The following is a 22,064-nucleotide window of genomic DNA, read 5'->3' as shown; positions in this document are numbered from 1 at the left end:
AATATAAATTGAAAATATATATATATATATATATATATATATATATATAATATAAAAAATATACATTAAAAAAAATATTTATATATTTACTAAAAAAAAAAAATAGATATAAAGAAAATCAATTCAAAAAAAGTACAAATCCAGGTGGAATAGATCCATAAATTAATCCAATAATAACCCTTCAATTTCGAAAAAATAACAAAAATAAATACTAACAACAATAATAGTAATAATAAATATAAGACCAAGAACCGGAAGCTGTTTGCTTAGAAACTCATCCCCAAGGTTATTTAGTTTCTGGAGCGGAAAACGGTGAAATAATGATTTGGGATAAAATTCATTTATTAGAAAATAAAAGAAACCCGATATTACCCTTAATAGAAAAAAGAGAACATAAATAAAATTGCCAATTAATAAAATTTTCTAAAAATGGAGAATTTATGATAACTGCATCTTTTGACGGAACAGCGAAAATTTGGCCTTGGGAATTTTTGATACAAAATAACGAAAAAAAACTAAAAGAAAATATCATCACATTATATTTTGAGGAAGAAAAAATGATAAAAAAAAGCGAAAAAAACTGCTGGAATGCCTCTTTTTCTTGCCAAAATAGATTTGCTTTTGCAACTTTTACCCGAAAATTTAAACGCACAAAAGAGGTAGAAACAGTACTTTATGTATATGATTTATAAATGAGTAAATAAACTTAAGAATTTACTAAATAAAATACACCAATTAAACTCCAGGATCATATTTTGGTATTAGAACCTCACCCTTTTTTCGAAAATATACTCCTTACAGCGGATTATTCTGGTTAAATATGTATCTATGATATCTAAGTAGGCTGTTTATTGAATTTATTCCAAGAAAGGGGATATCATATAGGCTATCCGAATTTAGAAGTACCAGTTTTAGATGGATAATGGGCTCCAGATGGCTTATCGTTTGCTGTGAGTACTTATTTTGGATCATTTAGTATATATGGATGCGATTTAGTTGATTTTTATAAAAGTACACCTAGTGAATAGTTTTTTGCTAATGATACTGAGATTTTTGTTTTAGATGATAATTTAGTTCCAGTAAGGGCAGAAGATGATTCTGGGAGAGAAATCAATAGTTTTTAAAGAGGAAATATTTGCAATTATTAAAGAATTCCATATACTTTTAAGTTTAAAAATTGCTTGAGGAAATTAAAGGAAAAAGGGTTTTTTAAAAGCTCGTATTTAGGAAAAATATAAGAAAAAGGAAAGGCTTTGAAAGGAAATAATTATGTTTAGCTTATTAAAATCTTAAGGGATTCTTTTGATAATGAAAATTATGTAATGGAAGGAAGCTAGAGAGTAGATTTTTAAGAAAGAATGGATATTTTGACCAAAATGGGAGTATTTTTAGACCAAAAATTAATATAGTTAAAGGCAGTTGATAATTTTTTGGAAATGAGAAAATCAAAGAAAAAGTTTATTGTAGAAGAAGATGAAGAAGAAAAAAATAATAATTTTGAAAATTATATTAACGAAAGTAATTATTAATAAGAAAATAATAATAATCAAGATATTTAAGATTAATAATAATTATTAAAAAAGAAAAAAAGAGGAAGACCTAAATTATTAAAAAATATTTAATAATAGTAAGAAGAAAATTATACTTAACCAGCATAGAAATAAATAACTCAAGAAAATAATTATTAAAAATAATAAATATAAAACTAAATACTTGAAGATTATGATGAAGAAGATTCAGAAGATGAAGATTATTAATATGAAGAAGACGAAGATTTCATATAAGATGAATAAAATGATTTCATATAAGAAGATTATATAAAGAAAAGTGAATAAGAAAATGATTCTATTATATAAGAATAAGATAGTTATAATTAAATAAATAGAAAAAAAAAAAGAAGACTATTAAGATTTTCTAAATAAAAAGATTTATAAAGTGAATCTTCCTTTAATTATGAATAAAATAAAATAAAGTATTTAAAAGAAAATACACGAACTAGAAAATAATAATAATTTTAAGAAAATGAATATGAAGATTTTAAAAGAAATTTACGTTAAAAAAATAAATAATATTATAAAAATAATGAAGAATTATAAACTAGTTATTAAAATTCAGAAAATTCATCTTTTTATTAAAAAAAAAATCAAAAAAAACGTAAATAAAGCGAATTCAATTAAGAAGAAAAAGTCGAAGATTTTCCGTAAAAAAAAGTCAAAAATTCCGAAAATATTTAAAAAATATAAAAAAATACCGAAAATAACTAAAATATGTAAAAAAATACAGAAAACATATAAAAAAATATTTAAAAAAATACCGAAAATTTATATATATAAAAAAACCATGAAAATATCAAAAATATTTAAAAATGTGAAAGATGTTAAAAAAATATAAATAATACTTATAAATCTTGCATTTTTTGTTTAAAAAAATTCCATGAAAATCCTTGTAGTTTATATAGAGGATTTTTTAAAGATAATAAATTATATTAATGTTTTGATTGCTTTGCTAATATTCATTTTTAAAGACAAAATTTAAACTCTTAAGATAAAAGATTATTCCAAAGAAATTATTTAAATAAAGAAATTAATAATTTATATGAGTTTTTACCACAAATAGGTGACTAAGTCTATTATATATTCTAAGGACATGAAGAATATTGCTCTTATTATTTAGAAATGTTCGATTTCTAGTAATTATTTAATAAAATAAGCACAATATATAAACCTAACCAAGTAGAAATTGCCAAAAAAAATTACTTTAACAATCCAAATTTTCATGTTTTGCCTGTTCAGACTCACAAATAATTACTCTAACCCACATTATGCCAAATAGAGGAAATAAACTATTCATTTCCAGTCCTAAATACTCGCGAAATGCTTGAAAAATACCAAGATAGGCCTATAATGATGCTTTTGAAGTTAAAAATAATGGATAAAAACGACCACTTTTTCCTCTATTATTCGAATACTCTACTCTAATCACATAACTTTTTAATTCCACGACTTCTTTTCGAGAAAAGGCCGATATTAAAATAATAATAGAACATCTAATGTTATTTTTTCAAAGAGATTTTTTAAGGAATAATCTTCGATTTACAATTAGGAAAAGAAGAAGCCTTCAAAAATTCAGACTGGCAAAAAATCTAAATAAAACTAATAAATGAAAAAGGAATTTCGACAAAAAACATTCGAATTTCGTTTTGGGACATAATATAAGATTTACCATTGAAAAAAATTGAATATTTTTAGGAAAAAAAGGAAAGAAAAATTCTAAATAAACTCATTGATTATGCCCATCTATATAATAAAAGTGACTTTATGTATTTCATAGAACCCGTAGATACTAAAATATATAAAGAATATCTAGAAATAGTTCCTTAGAGTATGGATTTAACCAAAATATAGAAAAGAATATTCCATAATTATTATATTAGTTTAGAAAGTATGGAATTTGATGCTAACTTAATTTATTCTAATTCAGTTCTTTTTAATCAAGAATAGAGTTTTATTTCTGTTTGTGCGTAAAAAGTTATAGAAATTTTAAGTTTTCTATTTAAAAATTTTTATCATGCGGATATTTGTTCTTAGAAAATTACTAAAAGTAAAAAAAATTAGAAAATTATATAATAAGAGATTTAGATAATTATAAAGAATATTAATAAAGATGATTATGAAGATTATGATGAGCTTTTTATGGATAAAAATAAATAAGGAATTATGACAAGAAATTAAATTAAGTAAAAAGACAATAAATAGAAATAATGAAGTTTTTATTTTTTTTAAAAATAGAATTAATATGAAATGTTTTTATTTATTTTTAAATATAAATATATGTATTTTTTTATTTTATTTATTTGTTGAAAAAATGTATTAATTTTTTTTATTTATTATAACTAGAAATAAATTATTTATATAATAAAATGTACTTTATTTGTTAACAAAAATAAAAAATTAATACAAATATATTTTTAATTAAATATTGAATAAAAAATAGGTATTTATTAAAAAATTAAATTACATTTATAATTACAATAAATATATATATATATAAAAATAAAAATATTTTGATTAATAAATTTATAAGAAATTGATATACAAATATAATTTAGTTATGAATATTATTTATAAATTAAAATTATATATAAATAGAAAATAATATAAATTGATAATATATATAATTATTATATAAGAATAATTATAAAAAAAAAAAATATAAAAAATTTAAAATTTATTGTATTGAATAAAAAAAAAAAAAAAAACATATTTAATATAATTTTAATAATTAAAAAAAAAAAAAAAAAAAAAAAAAAAAAAACTATGTTAATATTTATATTATATTTTTATTAAAAAAAATAAAAATATATAATTATAATTCAAATAAGTGGATTTTTTTAATTTTAAAGAAAGCAATTAATATTATTTTAATTACTTCCATTTACCAAATAATACTAATTATCCAAACCTTAATAATTAGGAAGTAAGAAATCCATAGAGCTACCCCTATTTCTAAATAGAGAGAAATTTATATTATCCGTTGAAATCTTTGGTGCAAGTATATTATTATTCATATTAGGAGTATTTTCGAATTAATTGTTTTAATTTTAAAACAAAGCAAAATTATTACAAAAATTGTCCATAGAAAATGATTGATCAGCCTTATTATTCCCAATATTGAACATATTAAATGAGTTGTAATGATTACCGTTGGGTGCTATATTCATGATATTCATTTAGTATTATTAAAGAGGTTAATTTTATGGGAACATATATTAATTTTATTATTAATTATTATTATTAATATTCATATTATTATTAGTAGTAGTATTAATATTATTATAATTATTATCATTAGTATTACTAATTATTCCATTTTTTTATAAATTTTTTATCTATTATAATTATTATTATTTACTAAAATCTTATTAATAATCACATAAAGTAGCAATTTTTTTTTATTCGGAATCGCTTTTAAAATTAATTTCATCGGAATTTTTGGGTATAATTTATTCGCTTGTTTAAAAATCTTGTTTTTCATTAGAAACAATATTTGGTTTCATTTATTGGAATTAAGAAATATTTTAGAAATTATTCAGATTGAAATTATTTGGTAATTCAATAGATTATTTAGAAAAATTAAAAGGACTTGGAATGTTTTATTTACTATTATTATTATTTTAGAGCTATTATAAAAATTATTATTATTACTAAAATTATTATTATTAATAAAAATTATTATTTTCATATTATTATTACTATTATTATTATTACTATTGTTATTATTATTATTGTTATTATTATTGTTACTATTATTAAATATGTTATTATTAGCTTTATAATTATTAATGTTATTACAATTAATGTTATTATTATAAATATTGTTATTATTATATTTACTATTAATTTTATAATTATTATTAAATATTTGTCGGAATCATTTTATTTTTTAAATTTTAAAATTCCTGATTTTATTATTTTTCAATTTTTATTATTTTTTCTATTTTTGTTTCACCTTTCTCATTTTCACCTTCCTATTATAATTCTATATTATTATTTGATTTTTTTTTTTTTTATTTTCTTTATCTTGTTTTCTTTTTCCCTATTCTACCTTCTCTTTTATAGGTTTATAAAATTGCCTTTGAAGTTGAAAATTTTATCCCCAAATCAGACGCAGCTTATTTTATAGTCTTTTTTTTTTAAAGAACTTAATCTATAAACTCTTTACGTTTTTCAATTGAAATTAATTAATATTTTTTCTTAGAATTACTTAAATTATTATCCTAACTATCTTTTTAATCACTATGATATTAATTTTCATTTAATTATTATCCCTGAAATTGCTTCATATTTTATAATGAGTCTTCTGAATTTTAAATTTCTTTTTTAAAAGTTTAATCCATATATAATTGAATTTTATAATATATATTACTTTTTTTTTTTACTTTTATTTTTTAATATTTTTATTTTTTGTTATTTTGTAATTTTTGTTATTTTTTTGTTAATTTATTTTTACATATTATATATAAATAGTTTTTTTCTTTCTTTTATAAAATCTTATATAATTTTTTAATATTTTTTTTATTTATTTGTGGATGATTACAATTAGTCTATTAAATTATATATACATTATTTTGATTTTAATAGATATTAAATATTTTTTTATTTTAATTATCATTATTTATAGTTTGTTTTTTAAATAAATTATATTTATCTTAAATTAATGAATATAAATATAATTATTCATTAAAATATAAATTTATATTAATTTTTTAAAATAATTTTATACTTTGTTTTAATAATTTATAAATTATCTAAAGTATATAATTTTATAAACATTAAAACTAAAATTTCAATTTATAAAAATTATGATTTTTAATTTTATATTTTCATTTTATAATTTTATATATATATATTTTAGTATGACTAATTTAAAATTAAAAATTATATAAATGCATTTCATATAAAAATGTATTTTTTTTTGTTATTAAAAATAAAATCTAAATTAATATTAATATAATTATTTATATTAAAAAATATTATTAAATTCAAACTAATTATATATAAATAACTCCTTATTTTTATTTAATATACAGCCTTTTTTAATATATAACAACTTAAATGATAAATAATTAAATATTTCAAATTTCTAATTATTTTATTTATAATTTTTACAAAGGAAATATTTAATTTTTTTATAATTTTTTTTTAAAAAGTTTAACTATATTTTTATTATTTCTAATTTTAAAATGAATAAAAGATTTTTTTATATATAATTTTCTTATATATTTAAAAAAAAAAAAAAAAATTATTAATATATTCTAAAATATGTTGAATCTTATATAATTTCCTAAATAAAGATAATGAATTTAAATATTTATGTTTACTTATTAAAAATTAGAATAAACTTAATTTATTAAAACTTTGATAGATTTTAAAAATTAACATAAATTTAATTTTTTTTGTAAAAATATAATAAAATAATTGAAACATTTAAAAAATAATATTTATTTATTTTATTAATTTTATACTAATATAATATTTATATATTTTTTTATTCATTCAAATTTAATTTTTTATTTTTTAGTCATAAATTTCTATTAATTTATTATTATTTATTTATCTAATTTTAAACTTATAAAATAATTATTTTTATTGTTTTTTTTTTAAAAAAATAACTCATAATATTCTTTCAATTTTTATTTGTAAAAGGCTTTGTTGTTTGTTTATTTTTAATTAGATTTCTATTTAATCTTTGTTTAAATTTTAATAATTCTTTATTATTATATATTTTTTATTTCAAAAAATATTTTAAATTATTCTTTTATATTTTAATTTCATAATTAAAATTAGTTTATTATTTTTATTTTATTTTATAAATAAAAAAAATATATACACTATAATAGATAAAGCAATTTTTTTTTTTTTTTTTTTTTTTTAGAACTAAAAAAAGAAGATATTATAGTTCTTATTTATTTATTAAAAAGCTTTTTTCTATTTTAAATTAATGACTAAAAAGTTTGATAACGTTTTTAGGTTTTTTTTTTGACATTATAAACGAATACTTACTAATTTATTCTTTATTTGATTATTATGCTTAATTTTAAAATATTAAGAATGTATATAATTTAAGTTCTTAGTTTAAATTTATAAAAAAATATTATTAAAAGTATTTATTATTAGTTTTGCTAAATATGGTAATTAGTGAATAAATAATCGAATTTAATTAACAAAAAATATGAAATTATAAAAGTACAAATAAAATCAAAAAATAATAATATAAGCAGATAAATATAAAACTAAAAATACATTAAATAAAAGTAAAATTAAATATTCAGAAATTAATAAAATACAAAAGCAAAACAAATCATATAAACAAAAGCCAAAAAAAAAATACAAAATTAAAATAAAAAAAAATATATAAAATTAAAAAAAAAACAAAAAAAACAAAAATGAACTACAATTTCAAATCCATAAAAACAATTCCAGCTTCAAAAGATTTCATAAATATAATCTTATCAAAAACCCAAAGAAAGACCCCTACAGTAGTACATCCAGGTTACGCTATCGGTCGTATCCGAGGTTTCTATATGCGTAAAATAAAATTCACTTAAGAATCAGTTCACGATAAATTCAACGACATTCTAACTGGTTTTCCAAAATTAGATGATATTCATCCTTTTTTTTCTGATTTAATAAATGTCTTATATGACAAAGATCACTATAAACTAGCTTTAGGTCATATTCATTCATGTATGAATTTAGTCGATAATGTATGCAAAGATTATGTTAGATTAATTAAATATGCAGATTCTTTATATAGATGTAAATAATTAAAAAAAGCTTGCTTTGGAAGGTAAATATACATATATATATATATATATATATATATATATATATATATATATATATATATATATATATATATATATATATTTACATATTTATATAATTATATATATTTAGAATTTGCACGATTATAAAGAAACTTAATAGCAGTTTAAATTACTTAGAGGAAGTTCGTAAACATTTAGCAAGACTTCCTTCTATAAATCCATTTGAAAGAACAATCCTAATTACTGGTTATCCTAATGTTGGTAAAAGTAGTTTTATAAACAGTATTACATCAGCAAATGTAGAAGTTTAAAGTTATCCATTTACAACTTAGTCTTTATATGTTGGACATACAGACTATGAAAAAGTGAGATGGCAAGTAATCGACTCTCCTGGTATCCTCGATCATTCATTAGAATAAAGAAACACTATCGAAATGTAAAGTATAACAGCTTTAGCCCATTTAAAGGCCTGTATTTTATTTATTATTGATATTTCTGAATAATGTGGCTACTCAATCCAATAATAAGTTAAACTCTTTGACTCTATCAAACCCTTATTCAAGAATAAGCCTCTGTGCATAGTCTTATCGAAAATTGACTTAAAGACCTTCAACAATCTGTCTATTGAAGATCAAAATTTAATAAATGATCTGGTGGAAAAAAACAACGCTCAACTAGTTTCTATGTCTTGCAAAACTGGCGAAAACATCCAAGAAGTAAAAACTACAGCCTGTGAAACTCTCCTTAAATTCCGAGATGGTCAAAAAATAGAAAGTATAGCTGGAGGAAACCTAAATATTAAACGAGAAGAATAATTCCTAAGAGGCTTATATATTGCAAATCCTTCAAAAATCAGAAATTCTTCAACATTAAGAACGCCAGTGATCCCCTAATCGGTACTATAGGGACTTAAATACGAAAAACCGACTTTAAAAGACATTCAAGAAGAACACGGAGGAGCCGGAGTGTTCAATTTTCCTTTATAGGAACACTTTAAATTGGCTAAAGATGAATGGAAATATGATGTTGTACCGGAAATTATGGAAGGGAAAAATATAGCTGATTTCGTAGACCCGGATATACTAGAAAAACTTGAGGAGTTAGAAAAGGAAGAAAATATGTTGGAATAAGCAAGACTTTTAAATGAGGAAATTAATGATGAAGAGGAAAATATTGATGATGAAGTTTTAGATGCTCATAAATAAATAGTATCTAAAAAAACTATATTGAAGTTATAACATAAATTAAATAGACATAAAACTGCTCATCTATAAAAAAATAATACACTCGAAAATTTAAAGTAAAAATTGTCCTAAAAAGGAATTAATAGTAAAAATGTTGAAGAAAGAGTTAATAAAAAAAGAAAAGCTAGAAGACTAACAGATTAAATGATCAATGAAGACAATGATGAAGATTTAATGTAAGATGAAAATGATCATAATAAATTAGTAAAAAGTGTAAAAAATAAAAAAAAAAGTCTTTCTAGATCTAGATCTAAAGGAGTAGACCCTAATCCTATAAATACTACAGAAGAAAAGGTATTTAATTAATTTATAATAAAAATGAATATGTTAAAAAATATACAAAAATAGGCTATGTAAAGGTTAAAACATAAAATAGACAAATAATGGAATGGAAGAGCAGGAGAAGCAGATAGAAGTGTAATTATTAAAACTCCAAAACATTTATTTTCTGGAAAAAGAAAATAAAAAACAGATTATAGATGAATAATTTATATAAATATATATATATATATATATATATATATATATATTTAAATTTATTAAACTAAAATAGTTTAGAGAATAATAGTTTTTTTTTTTTATATATTTTAAAATCTTTTTATTTATATATTTTTTTTAATTTTTATTAATATTAAAAATTATTTTTAATAATAAAAAATAATAATATAATTATAAATTTATATTAATATTTCATTTATAATTTTATTAATTAATATATAAATTTTATATATATATTTTTTTTTTCTTATTATTTTTTGATTTTTAATCCATTTATTATATTTTTAAAAAATAAATTTTTAATTTATAAACATCATACTAAAATACAATTTTATAAAATTTTTTTGATAAAATTTCATATAAAATAAATAAAAAAAATTATAAAATTATAAATAAATAATATCAATAAAAATGATTGATAAAAATATTATAATTAAATTATATAATTATAATTTAAAAAGGATTGAAATTAAATATATATATATATATATATATATATATATTTATATTTTTATATATATTTACATATATATATATATTCTTTTTTTTTTAATAAAAAAAAATTATATAATTTATATTATTTTTACATTTTATGTTTTTCTTTTATTTTATTATCTTTTTTTATTTATAATAATGTGTCTGAGTAATTACATAATATAATCTTAATTAACTTTGTTCAATTTTAATTTCTAAGAATATTTTTTTTTTAATATTTCATTAATAAATTTAATTTTTAATTTTAATTATTTTATTAATTATTTATTTATTTTATTTATTTCATAAGGTTGTCCGTAAAAAACCCCAAAAAACCACACACAAAAATACAAATGATTTATTCAAAAGAAAAACACTAAAAATTTGCAAAAAGGACATCCATAAAAACGTCAATTATAGAAGCAAATTTCAAAAACCGACAAACAAAAAACAACATAATATTCAAAAACTTTCGTTTCGTCATAAAAGGATTTCAAAAAAAACAACAATAATAAAGGAATCACTTTTTTTAATTTTTTTTCGAATAACCGCAAATTTTCATATAAAGAAGCATAAATATTCATATAAAGAAGCACAAATATTCATATAAAGATGCACAAATATTCATATAAAGAAGCATAAATATTTACATTTAATAATCATAAGTTTTCATATGAACAAACCACAAACAACCACAAAAATTCACAAACAACCATATTTATTTTTTTCATATAAACAATAACGTAAACAAAAAATCAACAAAATAAACAATTTTTCAAATTAATTATTTATAATTAATAATTATTTATTAAAAGCTATAAAAATAATATATATATTTTATTTTTTTTATAAAAAGAATTTATTTATTTTTTAGTAAAAAAAAAAAAAATAAAAATAAAAAAAAAATATATAAAAAAATAATAATAATTTTATATATATATAATAAATATATCATAAGAAAAGAAAATAAAAATTAAAGAAAAAAAAAAAAAATTACATTTATTTCAAATCTAAAATATTATTTTTTGTTAAATAAAATAAAATTTAATAAAATCATTATCTTCCTTCACTTGAAACAGATTTACTCTTCTAGTTATTTTCATTATCTTATTTATTTTCATTTCTATTATTATTACTATTATTGTTATTATTATTAGTATTATTATTATTAGTTTCATTATTTTTCTCAACACTTCTAGATACACTTCTAGAATTAGATTTAGACCCTGATTTACTCTTCGAGCTTGAAGAAGAAGAAGATATTCTACTTTTAGCCTTTCTTGATCTTTATCTATCTTTTCTATTCGAATCGCTTCTGCTTTTAGAATAAGAAGATGATCTACTTCTTTTCGATGTTTTATTTCTTCTCTTTTTATCTCTACTATCTTTACTACTAGACCTTTTATATTTTCTTTCTCCACTTCTACTCCTTCTTGTATAGCTTCCTCTTCTATATCTGTCACCATTATATGCTTTTTATAAAATTTTTTTATTATTATTAACAAAATATATTATAAAATGATTTTACTTTTTCCTCTATAAATTCCTTATTTAGCATCTGGACAATCTCTAGCTATATGTCCTTTTTCACTACAATTGAAACAAAGTCCTCCTTTAATGAATTTTTCCTTATCAAATCTAAAAGGTTAATCTCTTCTAGAATTGCCATAATCTCTATCTCTTTCATATCGACTGCTTCTATAATCTCTATAATCTCTATCGCCTCTATCACCTCTATCTCCTCTATCTCCTCTATCTCTATCTCCTCTATCTCCTCTATCTCCTCTATCTCCTCTATCTCCTCTATCACCTCTATCACCTCTATCACCTCTATCACCTCTATCTCTATATTTATCGTCGTATTTATTATATGAAGAACCATTTCCGTCATTTGTTCTTCCTTTTTTTAATGTGTGTTCTACTAAAAGATTTCCACCAAGAATTTCAGTGTTATTTAATTTCTAGATTGCCTTATCGGCATTTTCGGGATACTTGTATGTTACTGTAGCATAGCCTTCACGCTCGTTTAATTTGCAGCCGTATAGGTCTCCGTATTTACTGAATAGGTCTTCGATATCACGGCGAGTGGTTTTGCTAGAGAATTTAGCTATATAAAGTTTTGTTAATGGGTATGATGACATTTTTTTTATTTAAGAGTGTAAAAGTTATTTTTTTTTCCCTTGTTTGATTTTTTTTAATTAATTTTTTTTTTTTTATAATTATTATAATTTTTTTTTTATTAATTCTTTTATGTAATTTTTATTTTAGTCAAGATTTATTTTTTAAATATAAATATATGTGTCTTATTATATTTCCTTGCTTTTAATATTATATTATTTATATATTTTTATTTATTTTTTAAATTGAAAAAAATTGATTATATTTTTAAATTAAAAAATAATAATTATAATTTTGAATGTAATAAAAATATTTTATTTTTTATATATGCATTTACTAAAAATATAGAACAATTATTTTAAAAATATATAACATTTCAAACTTAAATATGAAATATATTTAATATTTGATCATTTAAAAGTAAAATATTAATTTATTATTTGTATCAAAAAATTTATTTAAATATATTTATTGAAAAAAAATATTTAATGTTTTATATATATATTGTTTTATAAAAAGAAAAAAAAAATTCTAAAAATCAAAGAATTAGATATTAAAATAAAAATATATTTAAATATTTTATTTTTATTTTTCCTGTTTAAATGTTTTTGATTTTTATTTTATAATGTATCTCTCAAAAAAAAAAAAAAAAAAACTATATATTAAAATATAAAACTCTTTTTTATTTTTCAAATTAATAAAAGAATAATAATATATGTATATATATAAAACTAAAAAATATATAGTATGTAATATATAATAAATAAATATAAAAAAATAATAATAATTTATATATATTATTTAATTTAATATTTAATATATATTTAATTTTTAACTAATTATAAAAAATTTATTTTATCTTTTATCTTTAAATATAATATTCATTAAAATAATAATAAACATATATTTTTAGCGTTTTAATTCTTTTTTAATTTAATTAAATAGGGAGCCCAGAAATAAAGTAAAAACAAGAAAATACGCAAACAAAAAATACCCCGAATTTTATTTCTTTGATTTATTCTAGTTAATTGTTAATATAATTATGATTATATAACATTTAATAATTTCAAATAATCTATAAAGACAATAATATATAGTTATAATTATTTATAGTATATTCAACATATTTTTATCATTTTTTATTTATTCTATATTTTTAAATTTAATAATATTATAATAACTATAGAGAAATTATCTTATATCTACATATCAATAGTATGAATATGTAATTAATTACTTTCTCAATGTGAAATAATAGTCAAATTTTAACCTTTTTGTAAAATTTATCGTTCTAATTATTATATTCAGTGATTGAAAGTCCTTAGATATTTTATTTGAAAATATTTTTTAATAATCATCTAAAATTTTAGAATAAAATTCCATATATCTTTCCAAAATTCCCCTTTTGTTGTTATAGATACAAATAAGGCATTTAACAATAATATTTTACAAATTTTCAATGCATTATTAATAAGAAATATGAAAATAAATTGTTGAATTTCTCAATATAAAAATAATAATTGAATTACGTTTTTTTAAAAAAATACTTATTAATTATATTACAAAATTTAAATATTGTCATTTAAGATAAGATTAGGAGATAAAAACTGAAATTTATAAAAATGATTTAAATCCAATAAAAAGACACAAGTAATGCACATAAATATAAATAAAAAATCAAAATAATAATTAAATATCTTATATATAAAATATAAAATAAGTATATCAAAATAACACCTTTATTCACATTGTATTTTTAAATATTTCTAAGAAATTAATTTATAAAATAAGATTATTAAAAATAGGTAAATATATTATAGTATTCATATTTTAATCTCATAAGCTAAACCAATACAATTATTAAGATTTTAACATTTAAATAACTTAAATTTATTAATTATTAAAATCTAAAAAAAATTATTAAATTAAGATTACAAATAAATTTATCTGTAAAAAAAACAAAGGCATGAAAATTTTTCATTTTATAAAAAATAATTAAATAAAAATATATTCTATTATCTATTAATTATTAAAAATATATATTTTTGTTATTAAATGAATTTATAAATAAATTAATTTTTATATTAATGTAAAAGTTTTATTTTATATATATATAAAAAAGATACAATATATATCTAAAATATAATAATGTTTCAATTATTTAAATCTTAATTTGTAAAATCAAGTGAAATATCTTCAAAATGCATATCAAAATCAACTATAAAATGATGTTTTCCAGAACTTATATCATTTTCTAATTTTTTAAATGCTTAATATCCTTAAACTATATCAAGTTCTTATATATTATCATATCCAGGTTCTTAATTTGATCTATTAAAAAATCTAAAACCCTAATTTTAAAAATATTAAAGATAATATATATATTTATGTATACTTCAGAAGAAAGATAAGGCTATTTTGTTTCTTCTTAATCTTCAATTTTATCTGCTAAATAAATAGTAAGTCCAATAGGCATCATTTGTAGATTTTTTTCAATTTTTTCTAAAATTTTTACTCCTATTTCGGAAAATTTTCGATTATGAAAATTGACTAATGCCTCATATAAACCTACTATTATTTACCCTTTTTCTTAAACTATATTTTCAATTAACATTAAAGCAGTTTCTAATGTTGGAGCTAAGATCCTTGAATGAGATAAAGGAAATGAATCTTCAATTATAATTTATCCCCCTTTTATTTTTCCTGTAAATATTCCTTTTTTATTTTAATATATTGATTTGATATTGTTTGTTACCAATACAGTCGTCATTTATAAATTTTAATGAATGTAAAAATGCCTTTTTTTATGCTATAAATGATATCATTAATTTATTATTTAATATTATTTGATTAATGTTTTAAATATATATATATATATATATATATATATATATATTTATATATTTAATTATATTTTATTAATATTTATTATATTTTTTAAATATTTTCTTTATATTTTTTATAATTTATAAAAATTTTATAAATTTTATATAATTTTTTATTTTTATATATATATTTTTTTGTTATAATAAAAAATAATCAACTGCTTTTTCTTTCAATAAAGCAAGCTTTTTAAATATACTATTTTAAACTTCAGAATTACTACATTCTTTCAATTATAAATTAGTAATATTTTTTTTCATTTATTCTTAATTTTTTTTAGCTAATTTTCCAAAATATTTAGCTAATAATTAACTAATAGTTATACTTTCTTTTTCTTTATTAACATTTAAATTTTCTTCATAATCTACATATTCAGGATGAAATTATAATCCAATAAAAGGTAAATTTTTTCCTTCAATTGATGCTATATATTATGTTTGTTCTTCCTTTTTATAAAATCCTATCATGTTTAAAATTTTATATAATAAGCTATTATTTTTTAATTTTTCTTCATTTTTATTTCCATTTTGAGAAATTCCTATTATATCGAAAATGCTATTTAATTCATTATTTTTTTTAAAGTCTTCCATTTTTATATATATCTCATGATAAGAATAAAATGGTGTTTTTTCTTAAGAATATTCTATTAATTCTTAATTTAAATTGCTAAAAAGTTTATCTTCTTAAAGTTATTTAAATTCTATGTTTCTATTCGTATTAATATCATTTTATAAGTTTTTTTATAAAATATTCTTGTCATAACCACTTAGTACATATATTAATAATTACAAATCCCTAACAATTACTCCATATAGGAAAATACTAACCTTATTAATTCATTCTGAGTCCTAAATTGATTATATAACTAGCATTTTATGACCAAATATCATCTTTTTGTATATCCAAACCACCTCCAGTGAAAAATACACCGTTTATATTTTAAAGCAAGTTATCGTAATATTCTTAATTTTCATCAAAAGGAATAATAAAAACATCAGCACCAGTATATTTTATCCATTAATAGCATGAAGCTAATATATATTAGTAACTTTAAGATGGATAGTCTTAAAAACCAGATGGTTGAGCATATACACCAATTACATATTTTTGGGATTTAATTTAAGGAATAAAAGTGGTTAATATGAAAAATATTATAAATAGTTTAAGCATTTTATTATAATATATTTTTTAACTATTAAATATGTTTTATATTAAAATTTTTATTTATTTATTAAATTTTACTTCTTAAAAATTTTTTTTCCTTTATAAATAGGTAGAAAAATATAATTTAAAATAATTTTGTATAGAACAGATATATAAAAAAAGAAATAGATAATAATATAAAATATTTTATAAGTATATATTTATATATATATTTTATATATATATATATATATATATAATATATATAATATTAATATTTATTTATTATATATAATTTTTTTTTTAAAAAAAAATATATATTTAGACAATAAATATTTTTCAATACTTTTATAAATAATAATAAATCATAATTAAATAATATTTTTAATAAATATTTATATTTTTATTATTTATTTCATTATATGATTTATATATAATATGTTGTATAATTTTTTATTTACCTATATAAATAAATATTGTTTTCGCTATTTTTACTAAATATATATTCTTTATTTATAAAATTATCATTTTTTATTATATATATATTTTTCTATATTATTTTTTATTTATATATCTTTTATACATGTATTTTTTATAAAATTTATAATTATATTTTATTTATATATCTTCTATAATTTATTTAATTTTTTTTATTTTTATCTTTAATTATTTATTTATTATATCAATATAATTTTTTAATAAATTATAATTATATTAATTAAATTTAATTGCAATATAAAATATTGTTTTTATTATTTAAAACTTAATAAATATATGATGAGTAATATATTGACATAATAAAAATTCTTAATTAAAATTGCATATATAATATTATTTGTATATCATTTAAAACTTAATAAAGATATGATGGAATAATATATTTTTTTAAAAAAAACATTTAATAATGAGAAATCTATAAAAATTACAAAAAAACAAAAAAAATTGAATAAAAATAAAAGTTATTTAATATATTATTTTTATTTATATAAAATAATATATTTAAAATAAAATATAAAGATAGACATAATTTTTTTTTTTTATATAAAAAAAAATGATTGAAGAAGAATATTTTTCCGACTCAACACATTAAATTAACAGCGAAATAAAAGCATACAAATCGCCATTAAAAAAAGACAATCAAATATCTAGCAAATCCCTCAAAAATTCCAATATAAATTCATTATTATTATAATAAAAAACCTTTGAAAACCCATAATAATAATAAATATAATCCCAAACAACCATCCCAAGCAATTAAAAAAAACTAAAATATTTAAGCAAGCAAGAACGTGAACGTTTAAAAGATTAAGAAAAGCAACAAAACTTAAAACAAGAATAAGAAAAACAAAAACAAGAACAAAAAATAAGGGAAGAATACGAATCTTTCCGTTATAAAGACTGGAAACGTGAACAAGAACGGGAAGAGCGCCGAAAAAAGCGTGAATAAGACGAAAAAGAAGAACTTTAGCGAAGATTAAAGGAAAAGAAGAGTAAATCAAGGTCCCGATCTAGATCGAAAAGTAAAGATAAAGACTCTAAATATATGACATCAAATACTCGGGCAATTGAGAAAATCGCAATTTTAAATTCTAATGAAGATCCTGAAACTTAGAATATAAAAATCTAGTATTTAGGTTTAAATAAATAGAAGAAAAAAATACTAAAACCATCTGAAAAATTCAAGAATATTTTTAATTTTAAATGGGATTCCAGAGATGATACATCAGTGGATTATAATCCCCTATATAAAAATCGAATGGAGACTAATTTATTATTTGGCAGGGGAATTTTAGCCGGATATGACGTAAAGGAATAATTAGAAAATAAAGTCAAATATGAAGATTTAATACATAAATATGATCCTGAATATTAAAAAAAGAAAAGCAAAGATGAAAAAATTATCAAAAAGAGCATATATGATATTTCTTTGAAAGATCACTGGAGTTTGAAGCAGACAATGGAAATGACAGAGAGAGATTGGAGGATTTTTAGAGAAGATAATGATATTATTATCAAAGGAGGAAAGGTTCCTAGACCTATCAGGAGATGGGAAGAAGGGGATTTGCCTCCTTATATATTGGACTCCATTAGGAGATTGAAATATGAGAAGCCTACGCCTATTTAAATGCAAACAATCCCAATAGGGATGCTTAGGAAAGATTTAATTGGTATATCACCTACTGGCTCAGGTAAAAGTTGCGCATTTTTAATCCCTTTGATTGTCTATCTAAGATCATTACCCCCTATGGATGAAGAGGTAGCTAAAGATGGTCCATATGCGCTTATTTTGATTCCTACAAGAGAACTTGCACCTTAAATAGAGAAGGAATTTTAGAATCTAACTACGAATATGAGGTTGAAAAGTTTAGTAATGGTAGGAGGTAGAGACGAAGGGAATCAAGCCTATAAATTAAAAGTAGGATGTGAGTTATTAATTGGTACTACAGGTAGAATAAAAGATGCTTTATAAAAGAATTATTTAGTTTTAGACTAAGTTTCATGGGTAGTTTTAGATGAGGCTGATAAAATGATAGATATGGGTTTCGAGGCTGACGTGAATTTTATTTTAGACCGAATAAAATCACATATGAAAAGTGAAGATGAATTAATGGCTGATTTATAGGAAAAAGAGGCAAAAGCAGGAGAAAAAATATATAGAGTTACTCATTTATTCTCTGCTACAATGCCACCTGAAATAGAAAAATTGGCCAAAAAATATTTAAGGTCTTTTTGCTATATTAGTATTGGAGAACCGGGTGGAGGGAAAAAAGATATAGAGTAGATTGTGGAATTTATTGCTGAAGGGTAAAAAAAATCTAGGCTTTAGAATATACTTAAAGATTAAAAACCACCTATTATTATTTTTGCTAATGAAAAAAATGCAGTTGAAAAATTATAAAAAATACTAGAAAAATGGGGAGTAAATATATATATATATTTAAATATATAAAAAATAATATAAAAATAAATATATATATATATATATATATATATATATATATATATATATATATATATATATATATATATATATATATATATTTTTTAGTGGAATAGTGTTATTTATCATGGAGGAAGAACATAATAATAAAGAGAAGCTGCTGTAGATGGCTTTAAGAAAGGTAAATATGATATTTTAGTAGCTACAGATTTAGGTAGTAGAGGTTTACATGTCGATGGTGTAAAAATGGTTATTAATTTCGATGCGCCGAAAAATATAAAAGATTTTGTTCATAGAACTGGAAGAACAGGCAGAGCAGGTAAAAGAGGTATTGCTTATACATTTTTAACCAATAATAATGAAATTATCTTTTATGATTTGAAAGAATTTTTAATTAAAAATAATTATGATGTACCATAAGAATTGGATTAACATCCTGCTAGTTAAACTAAACCAGGAACTGTACTTGAAATGGTACCGAGAAGTAAATAGGTATTATATGCATAATGATTACTCTTATTTTTTTTTTGTTAATTTTTTCTTTTTTGTATAATAATATATTATTTTTTTAATTTGTTTTTTTTATTATATATATATATATGTATTTATACATTTTTTTATTTTGAATAAATATATCTTTATTTTTAAAAAAAAACAATTACTAATACATTTAAATTATTATTTTAAATTTTGTTTTGTTTTGTTTTACTTTTTTAAACAAATATTTATATTTTAAATATAATTCCTAAAATTTTTTTAAAAAAAATTAAATAAATAACGAAATAAAAAATGGTAATTTAAAACTAAAATTTTTAGTTTAAAAAGAATCAAAATTACTTATCTTATGATATTTATTTATTTTTTTTAAAAAAAGAATTTTTCTAATAGTATTTACAAAAATAGATTATAAAATGAAATAAACAAATATCAAAATATATCAGCGATATTATAAAGATTAGAATAAAATGGTTATTTAGATAGTTTAAATTAATTATTAAATAAAATAAAAGAAACAGAAAATATATTTACTATAAATGGTAAAAATTTTATATAATTTTAATTAAAAATAAAAAAGAATTGAAAAAAGTAAAAATGCAAAAATATTAATAATAATTATCTTTTAATATTAATGAATAATACTAAAATAATAGTTAAATTTTCTTATCTAATTTATTATTAATAGTATAAACATTAAGTAATTATAATGAAATATTTTTTTATGAATAATAAATAAATAAAGTTTCAGATATTTGGTCTATTAAAAATAATTAAATTGAATAAAATAATTTAAATTTTTCTTCTACAATTTTAAATTAAAAAAATAAAAATTCAAGTCATATTATGTCCACGTCTATTATTTAAGAACATCATAAGGTAAATTAGGAATTAGAAATATCTTAAAATAAAACAAAATAACATAGTATTTCTATTGATAAGGAAAAAGATGGATAAACTCCATGCTTTAATAATAAATAAAAAAATTATTTTAATAAAGAAAAAAACTTGTCTCAAAATAATAGTGTAAGGGTATAGTTTGAGGAAAATAATAATTTCGAAAATAAAACAAAATATAATAATTTAATAAATAATAGTAATGATAATATAAATAATAAAACTCCTCCTCTTCCTTAGTAATAAAAATAAAATATTGGAAAAGAAAACAATATTTCTGGTTAAAATATAAATATTAAAGAAAAAAAAAAATTTTAAAAGAAAATTAATTAATCCATTACAGAAAGTAATATTTTTATAAATAAATATATAAATATATTTTTATTAGGAAACTTTTAACCATAAAATAATTCAAAAATAAATTAAAATATTCTTATATTTAATAATTTTCAAAATAGAGAAAAAAAATACTTTTAAGATAACTAAAAAGGCTATTTAAATTATTGATTATTATATTAATTTATATAAAAAGATTTTAACAAAAATTTTGAAAAAAATTAAAATAATTTTATATATAATTACAAGTTAATACTTAAATTTTCTATTTTCATTTTATATAAATATATATATATATATATGTATATATTATATATATATAATATATTTATTCAAATTAACATTTTGTATTATTAATATAATGTTTATTTTTAATTTAGCTATCTTTAATTATTTAAATTATTTTTATTTAATTAATTTGAATTCAAATAATATATTTTTTATCTAATATATATTAAAAATAACATATACAATTATTAAAATCTTATAAAATATATTAATTAACATTATTTATTTATATTATATATAAAATATATTTATTAACATTAATTATTTATTTTATATTTAATTAAACAAAAAATTAAATTGTATAAAAATTTTTTATTATATTTTTTCATTAATCAAAAATTATATATTTATTTTTGATGTTAAATAATTATTTAGATTAATTTTAATCTAAAATAGAAAAAAAAATATATTATATATT

At 17.9% G+C, this 22,064-nt stretch overlaps 5 protein-coding genes across 5 annotated transcripts, besides 53 other annotated features; 2 read left to right on the top strand and 3 right to left on the bottom strand. All coding sequences in view use genetic code 6, as the record gives it.

Annotated features, from left to right (window-relative positions):
- Positions 1-11: 11 nt before the first annotated feature.
- Positions 12-85: a microsatellite.
- Positions 15-54: a microsatellite.
- A 2,128-nt stretch (positions 86-2,213) lies between the features above and the next one.
- Positions 2,214-2,321: a microsatellite.
- A 1,801-nt stretch (positions 2,322-4,122) lies between these two features.
- Positions 4,123-4,177: a microsatellite.
- Positions 4,178-4,196: 19 nt separating this feature from the next.
- Positions 4,197-4,302: a microsatellite.
- Positions 4,284-4,314: a microsatellite.
- Positions 4,315-4,774: 460 nt separating this feature from the next.
- Positions 4,775-4,908: a microsatellite.
- A 272-nt stretch (positions 4,909-5,180) lies between these two features.
- Positions 5,181-5,236: a microsatellite.
- Positions 5,181-5,258: a microsatellite.
- Positions 5,190-5,416: a microsatellite.
- Positions 5,191-5,416: a microsatellite.
- Positions 5,417-5,462: 46 nt separating this feature from the next.
- Positions 5,463-5,501: a microsatellite.
- Positions 5,502-5,921: 420 nt separating this feature from the next.
- Positions 5,922-5,964: a microsatellite.
- Positions 5,929-5,991: a microsatellite.
- A 1,886-nt stretch (positions 5,992-7,877) lies between these two features.
- Positions 7,878-7,936: a microsatellite.
- A 9-nt stretch (positions 7,937-7,945) lies between these two features.
- On the top strand, positions 7,946-10,056 carry IMG5_170120 (hypothetical protein; the record flags this gene model as incomplete). The annotated part of the gene is made up of 3 exons (XM_004029900.1): positions 7,946-8,349; positions 8,460-9,867; positions 9,922-10,056. 3 exons carry the CDS (start codon positions 7,946-7,948, stop codon positions 10,054-10,056), a joined length of 1,947 nt encoding a protein of 648 aa, XP_004029948.1.
- Positions 8,354-8,455: a microsatellite.
- Positions 9,475-9,509: a microsatellite.
- A 6-nt stretch (positions 10,057-10,062) lies between the features above and the next one.
- Positions 10,063-10,103: a microsatellite.
- A 128-nt stretch (positions 10,104-10,231) lies between these two features.
- Positions 10,232-10,290: a microsatellite.
- Positions 10,291-10,544: 254 nt separating this feature from the next.
- Positions 10,545-10,610: a microsatellite.
- A 487-nt stretch (positions 10,611-11,097) lies between these two features.
- Positions 11,098-11,192: a microsatellite.
- A 227-nt stretch (positions 11,193-11,419) lies between these two features.
- Positions 11,420-11,461: a microsatellite.
- Positions 11,420-11,469: a microsatellite.
- Positions 11,421-11,463: a microsatellite.
- A 31-nt stretch (positions 11,470-11,500) lies between the features above and the next one.
- Positions 11,501-11,541: a microsatellite.
- Positions 11,542-11,598: 57 nt separating this feature from the next.
- Positions 11,599-12,739, bottom strand: IMG5_170110 (RNA binding protein, putative; the record flags this gene model as incomplete). The annotated part of the gene is made up of 2 exons (XM_004029899.1): positions 12,074-12,739; positions 11,599-12,017 (listed from the first exon to the last, which is right to left on the bottom strand). Exons 1-2 carry the CDS (start codon positions 12,684-12,686, stop codon positions 11,599-11,601), a joined length of 1,032 nt encoding a protein of 343 aa, XP_004029947.1. The 5' UTR covers positions 12,687-12,739.
- Positions 11,639-11,679: a microsatellite.
- Positions 11,670-11,716: a microsatellite.
- Positions 11,673-11,727: a microsatellite.
- Positions 12,243-12,391: a microsatellite.
- Positions 12,260-12,391: a microsatellite.
- Positions 12,734-12,790: a microsatellite.
- Positions 12,791-12,896: 106 nt separating this feature from the next.
- Positions 12,897-12,985: a microsatellite.
- Positions 12,986-13,373: 388 nt separating this feature from the next.
- Positions 13,374-13,435: a microsatellite.
- A 9-nt stretch (positions 13,436-13,444) lies between these two features.
- Positions 13,445-13,494: a microsatellite.
- Positions 13,495-14,816: 1,322 nt separating this feature from the next.
- Positions 14,817-15,142, bottom strand: IMG5_170100 (mov34 mpn pad-1 family protein, putative; the record flags this gene model as incomplete). The annotated part of the gene is made up of 2 exons (XM_004029898.1): positions 14,817-15,014; positions 15,059-15,142. The coding sequence occupies 2 exons, from the start codon at positions 15,140-15,142 to the stop codon at positions 14,817-14,819; spliced, it is 282 nt and encodes a 93-aa protein (XP_004029946.1).
- Positions 15,143-15,525: 383 nt separating this feature from the next.
- Positions 15,526-15,567: a microsatellite.
- Positions 15,549-15,674: a microsatellite.
- Positions 15,572-15,625: a microsatellite.
- Positions 15,574-15,642: a microsatellite.
- A 220-nt stretch (positions 15,675-15,894) lies between the features above and the next one.
- Positions 15,895-16,645, bottom strand: IMG5_170090 (hypothetical protein). Its single transcript, XM_004029897.1, has one exon. It carries the CDS (start codon positions 16,355-16,357, stop codon positions 16,010-16,012), a length of 348 nt encoding a protein of 115 aa, XP_004029945.1. The 5' UTR covers positions 16,358-16,645; the 3' UTR covers positions 15,895-16,009.
- Positions 16,646-16,885: 240 nt separating this feature from the next.
- Positions 16,886-16,935: a microsatellite.
- Positions 16,904-16,983: a microsatellite.
- Positions 16,908-16,983: a microsatellite.
- Positions 16,984-17,215: 232 nt separating this feature from the next.
- Positions 17,216-17,286: a microsatellite.
- Positions 17,227-17,315: a microsatellite.
- A 46-nt stretch (positions 17,316-17,361) lies between these two features.
- Positions 17,362-17,408: a microsatellite.
- Positions 17,376-17,419: a microsatellite.
- Positions 17,416-17,584: a microsatellite.
- A 9-nt stretch (positions 17,585-17,593) lies between these two features.
- On the top strand, positions 17,594-20,140 carry IMG5_170080 (snrnp protein, putative; the record flags this gene model as incomplete). Its single annotated transcript, XM_004029896.1, has 3 exons — positions 17,594-17,647; positions 17,707-19,609; positions 19,739-20,140. The coding sequence occupies exons 2-3, from the start codon at positions 17,741-17,743 to the stop codon at positions 20,138-20,140; spliced, it is 2,271 nt and encodes a 756-aa protein (XP_004029944.1). The 5' UTR covers positions 17,594-17,647; positions 17,707-17,740.
- Positions 19,614-19,731: a microsatellite.
- Positions 20,141-20,149: 9 nt separating the features above from the next.
- Positions 20,150-20,184: a microsatellite.
- Positions 20,155-20,237: a microsatellite.
- Positions 20,238-21,305: 1,068 nt separating this feature from the next.
- Positions 21,306-21,347: a microsatellite.
- Positions 21,348-21,635: 288 nt separating this feature from the next.
- Positions 21,636-21,686: a microsatellite.
- A 157-nt stretch (positions 21,687-21,843) lies between these two features.
- Positions 21,844-21,922: a microsatellite.
- Positions 21,851-21,910: a microsatellite.
- Positions 21,923-22,064: the final 142 nt, after the last annotated feature.

The sequence above is a fragment of the Ichthyophthirius multifiliis genome (genome assembly GCF_000220395.1).
Source record: "Ichthyophthirius multifiliis unplaced genomic scaffold scaff_1120509251254, whole genome shotgun sequence".
Classification (NCBI taxonomy): domain Eukaryota; phylum Ciliophora; class Oligohymenophorea; order Hymenostomatida; genus Ichthyophthirius; species Ichthyophthirius multifiliis.
Note: the sequence above shows the minus strand (reverse complement) of the source record. Positions and strands in the feature narration are given on the sequence as shown.